Below are 14,139 nucleotides of genomic sequence, written 5' to 3' on the forward strand. Positions count from 1 at the left end.
ATGATTCTGTAACTAAACTTTAGCAACAACAAAAAGATTGAGATCAATTTCAATACAAACACGAGCAATTCTCTCTCTCCACATTCATGATTTTGGTATAAACCTTTATAGGAATACTTACTACTAAAGTTATAGCGATTTTAAAAAGCTTTCATCATAATAAAAAAGATTTAGCCCAAAAAGTTTAATCCAAACAAAAGTTTTCTCCATCTTTGCTTCTATAGCAATAAAACTCTGGCTCGAATTAACAACCGTCAAATAATGATAGAAAATCATCTAAGGTGGTCCATTAATAATCTTTTTACGATATTGTTTTAAATCAAAATTTACCATATATAATTCATTATTGATATCCATGAATCAAAATTTTCCAATAGTTTCCATGTCTGCTTTAATTTTTCCATCATGAGTTTGTAGCCCACATGTTTTTCCAAAAGTTTGATAATCAAAGCTCTATTTATAGAACACAAAGTTCATATATAACTGAATTTGCAACTAGCACTTTGGGATTAAGTCAATTTTTACCTTCTAACTCAATTTGAACAAGCCTTTTCTCAATAAAGAATATAAGAGCACGAGAAGTAAGAGCACATGTAGGAGATTTAGAGTCATCAAAGAGTCTTGATTTTATGCACAGGAAACAAACTTCGTTGTAGTATTTTATTTATTTATTTATTTAATAACATGAGAAGATTTAAATTTAATATTTAATATATTTCAGAAATAAAATTTTGAAAATAATGGAAAAGGGTGAACAGATAGAAAGAAAATAGTGCAAAAGCAATTATCAGTGGAAAGTGGAAAGATGAAGTGTATTTCTATGGTCCACGAGGACGCAAGCAATCCCCAACCATAATAGACAAAGAAAAAGGCCGTTATAAATATTTATTATGTATGTCAAAATATTAATTGTCTGAATGAAATAATTTAAAAATATTTATTTCAAAAAATAAAAATAGAAATAAATCACAATATTAAGAATAAAATGTAAATAAAAAACTAAAATATTTATAAGTCAAACGACAACGAAGAATATAACTTAAAGAGTACTTTATAAATTTGGATAAATTAAAGAGTAATGGAAGAGAATGATATATGCATGTATAAAGAGAATATATAAATTTTTTGTTCAAATTCAAAGGAAAAGAATAAAAATAATAAAATTTTTGCTAATCGGTATCTTAAATTAAATAATCAATAAATACAAAATTTTTATAAAAAATTACTGTGGATGTTTATTAAAATTTACAGAGAAATAAATTTGTAATGTAAGAATAGGGATCAAAATGGATCTAATATTCACAATGGGTAGATTAAACACCTGCCAAATGGGTATGTTTTCGAATTTGAATAAATACTTGCAAATTTTGATGGTTACGGGTATAGGTATGGGACTAAAGTATCCATTCTCATTTATTTACACTAATATAAAATAAATAATATGAATACATATATAATAAGCATATACATAAAATTAAAATTTTAAATAATTGTTTTTGTTATAAGTGTATATGTATATTATACTTTAATTTAGTACTTCATTTGAATATAAATTAATATTTTATTTATAATTTTGTATATTGTTTGAAGTATTTTCAAAGAATGTTGTGATATTTATGCTTTATTAGTTTATAAAAATATTATTAGGAGAAATTATATTTTTGAGTAACAAACTACAGGTAATGGGTACAAGTGTGAAGATCTAGGTACTCAATATCAAAGTTTTTACTCAGAAAGTACGAGAACATATATGAATAATTTTTTTAAAACGCATTCCTGCTCCAGATAATTGGTTAGTATTTATCATATAACAATTAAATTACAAATATTTATAGTTTAATTTGCACAGAGTACACCTTTTATGATTAATAGTTCTCTAATTTAGAAATCAAAATTAAGGATGTAATGCTATCAATAAAAGTAAATGATTAAATACGTTGAAAATTTCATTTTTTCCAAATTTAGTAATGCCAAACAAGCAACATGCAATTGACACTGTAACTAAGAAACAAAAGTAATATCATCGGTCATCCTTCCTTTCGTCTTTCCACTTTCCTCACATTTGTCATATGATCATCCACTTTTTCTTTTTAATTAATCTCCACAAATCCTTTCTGATGGTTCCGAGTGTACATCTTTTCTTTCATTCGTAATTTTTTATTATTTTTTCTTTTGAAAAGAAGATCATATATCCTCCTTCTATAGTTCTATTCCTTTTTTTTTACTTTCTTACTATGTATTGAATGGCTGTATCCAGTTTCAATTGTGCTACGTACTAAACTACATATGCGTTCGCATAAAACATGAGCCATAGTGTATGCACCAAGAAGGGGAAAATGGTCATATGCAACAACCATTTGGGTCACAGAAAACACAAAACCCAGTATGCATATCATATCATTGATTCAGAGTTCAGTACACATCAACCGGTTTAAAGCAGAATGATATTTCTAACTGAGTGTAAGTATGCGTGGGAACGTATAAAAGAAGAAAATGCTTTTATGTATTACTCATTTAAAGCTACTTCCCTTATGGAACTAACTCCTTTGGCTCAACCAAAGATTGTGGTGCTGGTGGAGGAGGTGAATGGAAAGCAACCTCATCACAATAACCCTCCAAAATGTCAGTCTCTTCATTGGTGAATCCAAGAGAGCCCACAATGTTGGGCCAGCAATCATGTCCAATCACCCTTATAGCATGGCAACAACCATGGCTTAGATAAGTCTCACCATTGAGGAAAAATGTTATAATTTCTCCACTGCATGCTTGGAGCTGCCACAGTGAGTCCCAACAGTTTGAAGGTTCACCCTCTACCTTCAAACGAATTGCAAGGCTTGGTGAGGTTGATGATGGGTTTAAGAGTGATCTTGACTCAACAATTGATGTTGATGTGACCATTGCAGTTATAGCTACGAAAGCAACATGAATAAAGAGTTTGTGAGTTGAAGCCATTTTAGTTAGTTTTAGAAGAGATGATTATCTTGGTGTGGATGGTGAAAACTTGGTTCAGGGTTTATATAGTAGTGGGAGTGTTTAGTAACAGTTGGCGTATATGAAAATGAAGCGATTGAAAATAATTAATATTAATTTACGGTGGTTACATAAAGGAAGCCAATAAGACAAGAAGTGGATGTTAATCTTTTGTGTATGTGTATTATTCAGATTGGGATCAAATTTTTGTGAAATTTAAATGCTATTGGATTAAGCAAGTCTTTATGTGTGTCTCCGTTATAATTCGATGCAAAGATCGATCAATTCATACATGTCCTATAGGTTGTTTGACCGTTAAGACATAAACAAAAGATGGATAATAGAGGACACACTAACCAGTGCATTTACCTAACATATATAAAAGCTATATATGTTATATTATATAGTAAGAGGTGCAACTTTTTCCTTAACTTATTATCTTTTGAACTTATGTTTTAAATATTATTTTAATTTTAATTTTATTTATTTATCTTTTATTAACTTTTCATTCCTCTCAAATATACCTTGGTTAAATCTTTCCAATTTTACTTTTTTTATATATAAATTATGTTATTTTCTTAATTATCAAAATAAATAGTAATCAAAAGTTTAATAATCTATAGAAAAAAAATTGTTACATACGATAAATAAAAATAAACAATAAACATTATCTTCATTTATTTATTTATAAATTATATTATATTTTCATATTATTCTCGTTTGTTTTGACAAAAGAATATTTATTTAACTTATTTTCTTTTTATGTTTCATTCGAATACATTATAATTTCATATGCATAAGTTAATATATCTTTTTAATTGTTCAGATATAATGTTCAGTTTTATTCTTAATTTTAAATGGAAATTAAACTATATATTTTATGAAATAATAAATTTTACAATTTTATGATAACATGATATAAAAATAATAGAATTTTTGTGTTAAAAATTAATCAAATTATTAGAGATGTTTAAGTCTTTGGTATTATATTAAAAAAGGTATTTTCTTTGGTACCTGTAAATTGAAGAGGACAACATACCTTTTTGTTTTATCAATAAGAAAATAACGTGTGAATATTAAAATTAATCATATATGAGTTGGAATTAAATATTGTTCAAATTAGTGTCTTGGTTTAGTTTAAAATAACTGAGCGATTCCATCGAGCAACAATTCATTTCAAAATAATCGTCCGAAATTTGTATATAGAAAATAATTGATACCCATTGTATATATACTCCCTGTGTGGATTTGTAATAAATCTTTTGTTGAATATTTAAAAGGACCATTATTGTATCAAGCAATATCGGTATTTTAAGCGACCCGTGTTGCAAACTTAAAGACGAAACGTGCGAAGAAGTAGAAGGACAAAGTAAGATTCAACATCTTGAACCAAATTGTGTTGCTGATTCAATTATAATTTACAGAAACGATTCAAAATAAAGGGTTCAACTATGCATAAATGTTAATAGGGCTACAAACACTAGGTTTCTAGTCCATCCAATGTAGTGCAGAAATTGAAACTCTCGGTCCTGTATTTGACTGTGGAAGCCTTAAATAAGATGACAGCGAGCACAACTTCGGTTTCATTTTATATGCTCTCCCAAAATTATGTTATATCATCTTCAATCATAACCATTGGTTGTGATTCAATAAAAGTGCTAACTGCGATGCCCATAAATTTGAAAAGATATTCTATACTCTTTTTAGATTAACAGTTATAATTTATATGTCTTAAAGATTGAAGGATATTAATATTTTTTTTAACTAAACTATTTATCTCACTACTTACTAGCATAAAATTAACGACAATTATTGCACATATAAGAGAGAGTACTAAACTTTTTAATTATAAAGAGTATAGTAAATTTTACCTTCAAAAGAATGACAGTGATATGGTGATTTAGTACAAAAAATTATCATATTTTTATTTTATCTTTTGTGATAATTTTTTTATTTCTTTTTTTTAAACTTTTCTTGACTTTAAAAATACACATACAATCCATGAATACTTGAGAGTCATTCATCAATATATTTTAAAAAATCAACTGATACCTAGTAGGGAATAGCTAAAAGTTTTACAACATGAACAGCATTAAAGATCCTACTACGTTGAATTTGAAATTTTTATTGTCGACAACACGTAGTTGCCAACTCAACACATGTATACCGCTTTTTTATTATAAATTGAAAAAAAAAAAATCTGTGGGCACAATCAAGAATTTTAAATTACGCAAGTTACACAAACAATTCGCATTGGTCTTTTTATATATCTTTCCAACACCTGATGTTTTGATTTGCTATATAATAATTACGCAATAAATTTTTATAAAAATTATAGTAATATTTTGTTTTTTTTTAATTTATCTATGTTCTAACAAAAATTATAATATTTCTCTTTGGTAGCTTCTGAAAAACAGGCAGAGGACACGGAGATATAAAAAAAGGGTATGTTACTGCCACTACACACTCCAATTGCGCCTGATGCCTGAATGAGGTATTATTATCATAAACAAATTTGGATCAGATACTTAAGTCAAACAGTTTTTCAAGGATCAGATATTTGGATCAGATCACACGTTTATTATTATAGTCAAGAACAAAACTCATATTATTATTAGCAGTAGCACCAGCAGCATTATTATAATCACCTAATTTTACCTGCATGACTAAACTAGTTACAAACTAAAAAAAAATAAAAATAACATTTAACTAATTTAACTTCTAAAATATCAAGAAAAAGTTTCCGTTCTAACACTTCTTGAAAGTTTTTTATATCAGCTTAACAACCTTAACTAGAAAATGCATAAATATAGACAAGCAGCATGCAACAAATATTCAAATCTTGTGGTTGAAAAATAAAATATGGTTTTAAAAATAGAAGCATCTATTTTGTTATTAGTACTATTAAGTAACAATTTCTCATTTTACAACAAAGCTTGTATCCATTAGTTTATATTTTTTAAAATGAAACATCTTAAATATTTATGTGAACACTCATTTTTGTCTGGAATACGAAGTTTGTAACATTCTTATTTTTAGATTTATTATTATGACTTTGTATGTTGATTGTACGTGTAAAATTATTTTAATTTAGAAGAGTTTAAATGGTGTAAAATGTATTATATTTCGCTACAACAAGAAAGAGCGTCCAAAATCCAACTCTCTAAATCTCTTTCGTTGTAGTGAGGAGTGAATAAGGATGACCCATCAACATTCTCGTTGTAATTAGGATTCTTGTTGTAGCTAGGATTCATGCTCTAGTGAGGGATTCTCTCGCTGAAGCGAGAAACTCTTTCTGTACTTAGAATAACATATAGCAAAGAACAAATATTGTCTAGTTTTTTTTACTGTAGCGAGAAAAGGGCTTGCTGTAGCGAGAAACAGATCACTGTAATGAAAATGTCGTGAGTTAAGGGATATTTAAGGGTTTTCAACCCAAAAAATTTGGATTACAATCTAAGTTTCAACTTTCGCTCCATTCTTTTTTATCTCTCACTCTCTTATCTCATAAAACCTCCCCTAAACTTCAATTTTCCTTTGAATCTAGGCTTGAGTATATGATAAGGACTTAGTCCAAAAAAGTTTTGAGTAAGTATGATTCTTGAATGGAATGATATTGAATTGTGGTGAAAAGTTAAAGAAGTATGTTTGGCTAATCTAGGGTGTTAGTACTAAATTCTTGCAGTATACTTGTTTTGGACTTAGTCCATAAGTGCTTTATTAAGCATGATCTTTTACTTGAGTAATGAGTTTGATATGAAAAAGAATATAGAATGAGTATAAAGTGTTGAATGGATCTAGTATAAATAGTTATAGAGATACATTAGGGGTATATAGTCCGGAGACAATGGGAAATATGGGGAAAAGTAGGGTGGTGAGCGACATTCGCATATGTATACACACTTTTTCTAAGAACGAATGCATCACATAACCTTACACTCGTTTCCTAACTAGACTCCTAACTATACCTTTGTTAAGGGGCCCATTATTGTGTATGTTGTATCCGTGTGCATGGGCTAACTGGCGATTATTTACCTAGTTGTATAAGACCTCAAGAAGTGCTAGAAGCATCGAATGTCTGTGATCGCATTTCACTAGGAGTGCATATTTGGAAAGAGAGCGTGATAGAGTATGTACACGAATGTGTAAGAGTTAAAAATGTATTGCTTCTATGATTTTTAAAATAAGAAACTCATAGATATGTTGACAAAAAGAAAATTATAAATCTCTATTTGGTTCATTCTTTGCAAATATTAAATGTACAATTCTCTTTCAAATATTTATTGCATGCTCAAAATATTTTGATTTATCTTAAATATAAATAAAACATTCAAAATATATTTAATATTTAAGGGAGTTTCAACCGCAATAACTCATTTGCCTTTATATTTCTATAATCAACGGTAACTTTATAGAAGTATAATTAGTTTAATTCATTAAAAATGTTATCATCATAGGTCATGTGATTGTGCTTCAATGTTTATAAGTCCTATAGCTCTTTGTCATTACTTGCTACATAGTAAGAAGAAACACACAACTACAACTCACATGTTCTTATGCTCGACAACATAGATTTTTGGTCCTTGTTGCTTTGCCTTATTTTTACATATTTTTTTTCACGTGACTAAGTTGGTTGGAAGTCATTATGGGTTTTAGTATTCTTTATATGTTATTAACCAATGAACAAGTATACCCATTAGTTGTAGTAAAAAGAAAGCATTTTACATCCTTCTAGTATCATTCCTACAAAGATCATATTTACAATCATCCACTACTATTGTTCTTTGAATGTTCAATGATTTCACAGTTAAAATTTTGATAATTGAAAAGAGTAAGAAATAAAAAAATCAAGACTTAAAAATAATAGAGAAATTATAAAATGAGTTTAATTATAAATGAATGTTTGTGGCTTTAACTCCCTCTTGTAACTACCTAGTTGTCTTCCAATTCAATCATATTTAATTGTATTATAACAATTATCAATCATCTAATTAAATGTTGCCACTATGAGTGGTGGAGGAGTATGCATATAAAGATATCAAGGTTCTGCATAAAACAGGTAAAGGAAGAAAGAAAATAGATGAAAAGATTGATAGATCAAGATTCCCCTTCAAATTTCTAAAATTTTATTTTTAATTAGTCTTGCAAAGTATCAGTATAGGGTGTGCTGGTATCAACACAAGCGTGCTCAAGTTTGACACTAACTTTATCATTAACCTAGCATAAGGCTAACTCCTCCTAAAAACCTTAAGAGAGTGTTGTAACTTTATCACTTCCATCATGGGGTGTGCTAAGATTATCATGGAGTTCTCTCCTTTTGCTCATACTCATTTCAAGTCTTTTACCAATTTCACTTACTCTTTGCTTTTTTCTGTAGCTTTTATTTCTTGATTTAACCTATTTTAACAAAGTTGCATTATCGCTACTTCCTATAATAAAACCAAGAAAAATTTTAAATGCAACAATTCTTATGTCAAAACAAGTTACAAACTCAGATGAAGTGGCAAAATAATACTTTATCACAAGCCCTACATTTTATTTTTGGACTAAACTAACGAAATTTTTTGTACGATTATTCTTCTTGTAGTAGGGTGGACACTTTTCTTTTGAACCTCCTCCTTCATTACTTTCCTTTTCCTTTTTTTTCATTAAATGGTTTTTTATTTTATTTTTAAATCTATTGCATATTTGAGAAAAATCCTTATTTTCTTCAAGAAATAATATTTTTTTACTAAAAAAAAATCTTAGAAAGACATATTAGGACTTTCTCAACAATTAGTTGATTACTAAAAGTTCTTCACCTAATAATCTAATTTGTGTAACCATCTTTAAAAGTCTAATTAAAAACTCTTTAATATTTTCATATTCCTTTACTTTAATTGTTTCAAATCCTCTTCTCAAATTTATTACTTTTATCCTCCTCATTGCTCTTTCACTACCTTGAAACTATTTTGAGCCACTATTGGGATGTGTAGTAAAGAAGTTGGATTGCTTTCTTCTTGCACCATATTCTAAAATTGAGTCCTCAAATAAGTTTTTTTTAACCCATAAATTATAATTTTCTTTAATAACTAGAAGTGGAGGCAAGGGGATTGGTTAGATGTCATTTTGGTGTGTCATTTTCTACATAGGATTTTTTTTTTTTTGGCTAGTTTTCTCACTTCATAAACTCTTGACTTGTGTTTGGATGAAATAATTCAAAATTCAAGAGAATTTAAAATTTTAAACCTTTTAAATTACATCATTTAAATTTCTATCATATTAAAATATTTTGTTTGAATAAAAGAAATAAACTTAGTTCATTTACAATTCTCTTTATTTTAAAATCTTTGTTTACATAAATTAATTAAATTACTTTTGTTCAAAAAATTGCAAATCTTAAAAGTAATTTTATATATCTAACCAAGTGATTTTCTAAAATATTGAAGAGTCAATTACAAGGTATAAAAAAGGAAAAGCTTTGTTGATATTTTTTGGCATTCAAACACACTCTTAAAGATTCATGAAGCTCTTGATACTATAAAAAAAAAAAACCATAATCAAGGGAAAGAGAAAAAATAGAACTTAAAATTTGAAAAGTGGAAATAGATATTTAAAACGTGTTTAATTTTATTTTTAAAAACAGTTCAACATAAATCAAACATGCTCTTAATTTTTATTATTGTTCATTCTATTTGCATATACGTAGATCTTTTGAAAAGAAATAAAACATTACAAACAAAATAACACAGATATCACTTACTTAATAGATTCACTCCTTAAAAACGTAAGTTATCACTTAATTTTACATGTTACAACATAACAAAATTGGTGGAGACATTTAAATTCTACTATATGTGTGTGTTGTTTCTCTTCTAAAATATTTTTAAAAAATAAATCAATTATAGTAATTTTACTAATTCTATCTCATTACATATTTTCTTTCACTTGCTATGCAGAATTTTTTCTGTATAGTTTCACAAGTTATTTATCAAAATGAACTTAAATTTTTCAAACTCCATGTGCATATTAATATTTGGATCTTTATTATACTTAGGTTTGTTACATCTTTTTAATCTAAAATAGTTTTTTTTTTTTACAAAATAAAAACAGTTATTATGTAAGTGAAATACAAAGATTAATTTGACTTCGTAGGTAACCATTCTCCTTATCTTAACTAGGATTAGAATTTGGAGCTAACAAATAAAAAATTAATGTATTTTAATTTTGTTAATATACTGAGTAGACATAACTTGAAATTTAAATATCAGACATTTATTGTGTTACTCTAATGCAACAAAGATCGTATATTTTGTAATAGAAATTATTCAATCTTTCTACAAGTATACTAATCTCATTTGAGATATAAAAAAGTGACTAAAAAATGATTGACAAATTACCATATTATACATAATGTGTGAAAACAATACATATACAAATTTTTTAGTTAAATTAAGAGTTTTGTAAGATTGTGGTTTCAAAATTTGAATTTCTCCTCTACATATTTGAAATTACCTTTGACATATACTAAAAGAGTCTTATATTGTAATTTTATTTTATTTTTCTTTTATTTGTTTGTTTATTTTTCTCTACTAAATTATGTGTGTACACGACTATATATTTAAAATTATGATAATTGATCCACAATTTGACTAAAAATACATTTGCTTTAAAAAAAAATTGGTTAAACGGTCTTATAGATAATCCATGAATTAGAGTAAATGTATTTTAACTTTTACGTTAAATGCATGTCTAAATTCACATTAAAAAATTTATAAATATAAACTTAATATAAAAATTTACTTAAAAAATATATAAATTCATGATGATTCAAACATAAATTAAACGCATATTATTTCACTACATTCTCATATATACCGTGAAGTAGTTTAAATATACATAATGCATGTGTGAACCTGCCCTCTGTGCTGCATCTATCTGACTATGTTATCATTTTAATAATCACTCGTCACTTTGATTGTCTCATAAGATGAAGATCTCATGTTATCATAGAATAGATCCACATCTTGTGATCACACATGTCCAAGTCTAAGAGTTGAGCTATCTAAATTAGAACCTTTTTATGGCTAATCTGCTATCTGTGCCTTCATGATGTGGCAAAGTAAATTATAGTAAACCGAAAAGTTATGCCTATGATTGATGGGATGCAAGAAAGAAACCAAAGAAAGGATTAAAGTAGAAGACAGTGAAAAACAGAAATAGAATCAATTAATTTGGCAGATGTCAGGACAGGGTTTCGGTGCAAGTAACTGCTTTCCGTAATGGTCAACACTTTCTATCATCACTACCTTTAAGAGTTCATTTTTGAGGAGAAAAATATAAAACTATAAATTAAAAGAATAAGTAAATTCCATTTAATTGGATAAAATTATTATAGACTTCAAAACTTTGCATTCAAATTTTTATCCTAGTTATATTATTAAAAACTCAAACTTGCAGCGAAGAGATAGATATCACATGATTGGAGAATCATAACGCATCATCCTATTCATAATAACGAGTGTTCTTTGGTAATCATCACAATAATTATAATTTGTAGGACAAATTAAATTGGTAAAAACTGTAAGTATTAGATAGCTGTCTTGCAGATGAAGTTAAGGCGCTATTATCCTAAAGGGGGGAAGTAATCGATTATTTACCGCTATAATGATCAGATTTAAATCAAGAGTACTTATTATACAACTTTATACTTGAAAAATATGTATAATTATATACTTGGTTTCACCTGTGTTAAGTGCCACTAATTATTATTATTATTATTGACCGGAAAAAAACAAAAAATAATATGATTTTCTTTTATACATATGAATATTCTGATTTCCGTTAAATGGGTGTTCTATTAACAAGGAAAAATAAGTTAAACTAAAACAGCTTCTAGTCCCTGCTGATATTAATTAAAGAGTAAATAAATAAAATATTAATCAAAATTATGCTAAACATATATTAAAAATACGATAAAATTTTAATAATATATTTCAATATTTAAATACAATTTCTATGAAAGAAAGAAGTAAGCCTGGCAACATGTCAAAATATGTCCTACAAGATTAGAGAGATCGGAACTTAAATAAAATTATAAAATCACATAAATTACAAATTAAATTTAAAATATAAAAATGAAAATGAAGGGCAAAAGTATATTTAAATCAGTCTCAGTTAATAATCGAAAAAGTGTCCATTAGCATATGTCATTCTTTTATAATTGTCGGCCACAGAAGTTTGGATAAAAATTAAATTAGGCTTTGGGAATAGAACATGTTCAATGATGTGATTTAAGATTCCGTCAATTACATGACTACAGTGGAATGTTGGTAGCAAGAAATGATATCATGATTAAGGAAATTTTTTATTTTTTTCTGAGAAAAGTAATTATTATGCTTTCGGGTATGAAAGAAATTGATCATAATGATAGTAATTGATGATACATCTGTCAAGTGAGCTAAATCATAGTGAAGATAACTACTCAGCATACATCCAAAAGAATGTTGACTTTAGGCACTGAAATTCCATCAGAATGATGCTGGGTAACGGTAAATTTCCCCTTTCGCAGCCCTGTCACTCTGACTCTGCGTCTGTATTCCGTAAACAAAACACAAAAATGAGAATTACATTTTTTAATATTTATTATTAAATATATATAATTAATAAATAATCTATTAAAAATAAACAAAATAAATTTATAATTTTTTATTTAATTTATATTTAACAATTTATAATTTCTTATTTTATTAATTGTCAAATATAAATTAAATAAAAAATTAAGATAGAATTAAAAATTTTTAAACTTATATTAATATAAAAAGATTCTTTTTTATTAAAAATATATAAGTTTAAATAATTTTAATTTATTTTATTTTATATTTTTAATTTTTATTATTATTATTATAATAATATTTAGAAAAAAAATTTATATCAATGTAACTTTATATTCAATTTAAATTTTTTATTTAATTTAAATTTAATGGTTATTAAAATAATAAATTATAATTTGTTAAATTTAAATTAAATAAAAAACTAAAATAAAAGACTCTTAAGCTAAGAATTTTTAGACTGTGTAAAAATACTATATATATATATATATATATATATGTATTTATTTAAATTTCAACCGTAAATTATACTCTGCTATTTGGATGGAGTTACCGTTGCGTTGGTATTTCGCTGTCATTGGGGGTTAAGGGCGTTATTCTCCATGAACATGCTCGATTGGCTATCAATGTATGGCGTATTTGTCTCTTCTTGCTTGAATAGTTGTGCCATATCTAAAATCACAACTACATCATCATGTTGGTGCATTGGTGCATCATACATGCGAAATGGTAATATATCATAAGATCCACCTTTATGGATTGGGATTTGGGCATCTATCCCTCAATTATTTTTGGGTGGAACACTCCGCATGTGACAAAATTTACTGCCTTTTGCAATTAGATAAAGATATTAGCTAATATGTATGTCTTTAGGATGGATATTCATTAGAAAAATTTATAAAATATATTTTTTTAAAGTATCATGTTAAATTATATTAAAAATTATAAAAAAACTTAATCACATTTTTTGACAAAAATATTTATTTTAAAATTTTAAATTATTCTAAAAATTCTTATTAGCGTTTACTTTTTATTAAAAATAAATTTAAATCCACTTATGTTATCAAGTAATATGATATTATTATATTAAAAAGTAATTCTTATCGATATAATTAATGAATCATGCACGGTACAACTAATTATAATAATTTTTTATTTAATAAAAAATTATTTTGGTTTTTTTAACATGATCATATGATATTATATAACCACATAAAAAATGAAATAAAAAATAATGAATCGAAACATAAGGAATGTCACATGCGTTGTGCACGGCCATTAAGCCACCTTGCATCCACTAAGCTTGAGTGTTAATTACATTGCTTTTAACAGTCTCCGGGATATGAGGGTCATATTGACATTTGGGTAGACACCAAAAAATTGGATGATCCTCAGCGATTAATTGTTTGGCATTGATACAAAAGCACTAGTCTCTCTCTCCATCTCTCTCTCTCTCTCTCTCTCTCTCTCTCTCTCTCTCTCTCTTAGTCATCATCTAAGTCACCCTTTTCCCACTAGTCCTACTAGCTTTTGGCACCACTACTACTCCATGTAATTTCTCATTGCAATACTTGTCTCT

The 14,139-nt window shown here is 27.0% G+C and overlaps 1 protein-coding gene across 1 annotated transcript; it reads right to left on the reverse strand.

Moving 5' to 3' along the window:
* Nucleotides 1-2,529: 2,529 nt before the first annotated feature.
* LOC113859412 (egg cell-secreted protein 1.1-like) lies at nt 2,530-2,952 on the reverse strand. Its single transcript, XM_027492194.1, has one exon. The coding sequence runs from the start codon at nt 2,950-2,952 to the stop codon at nt 2,530-2,532; it is 423 nt and encodes a 140-aa protein (XP_027347995.1).
* Nucleotides 2,953-14,139: the final 11,187 nt, after the last annotated feature.

Source organism: Abrus precatorius, unplaced genomic scaffold, assembly GCF_003935025.1.
Source record: "Abrus precatorius isolate BTA unplaced genomic scaffold, Abrus_2018 Scaffold2, whole genome shotgun sequence".
Taxonomy (NCBI): Eukaryota; Viridiplantae; Streptophyta; class Magnoliopsida; order Fabales; family Fabaceae; genus Abrus; species Abrus precatorius.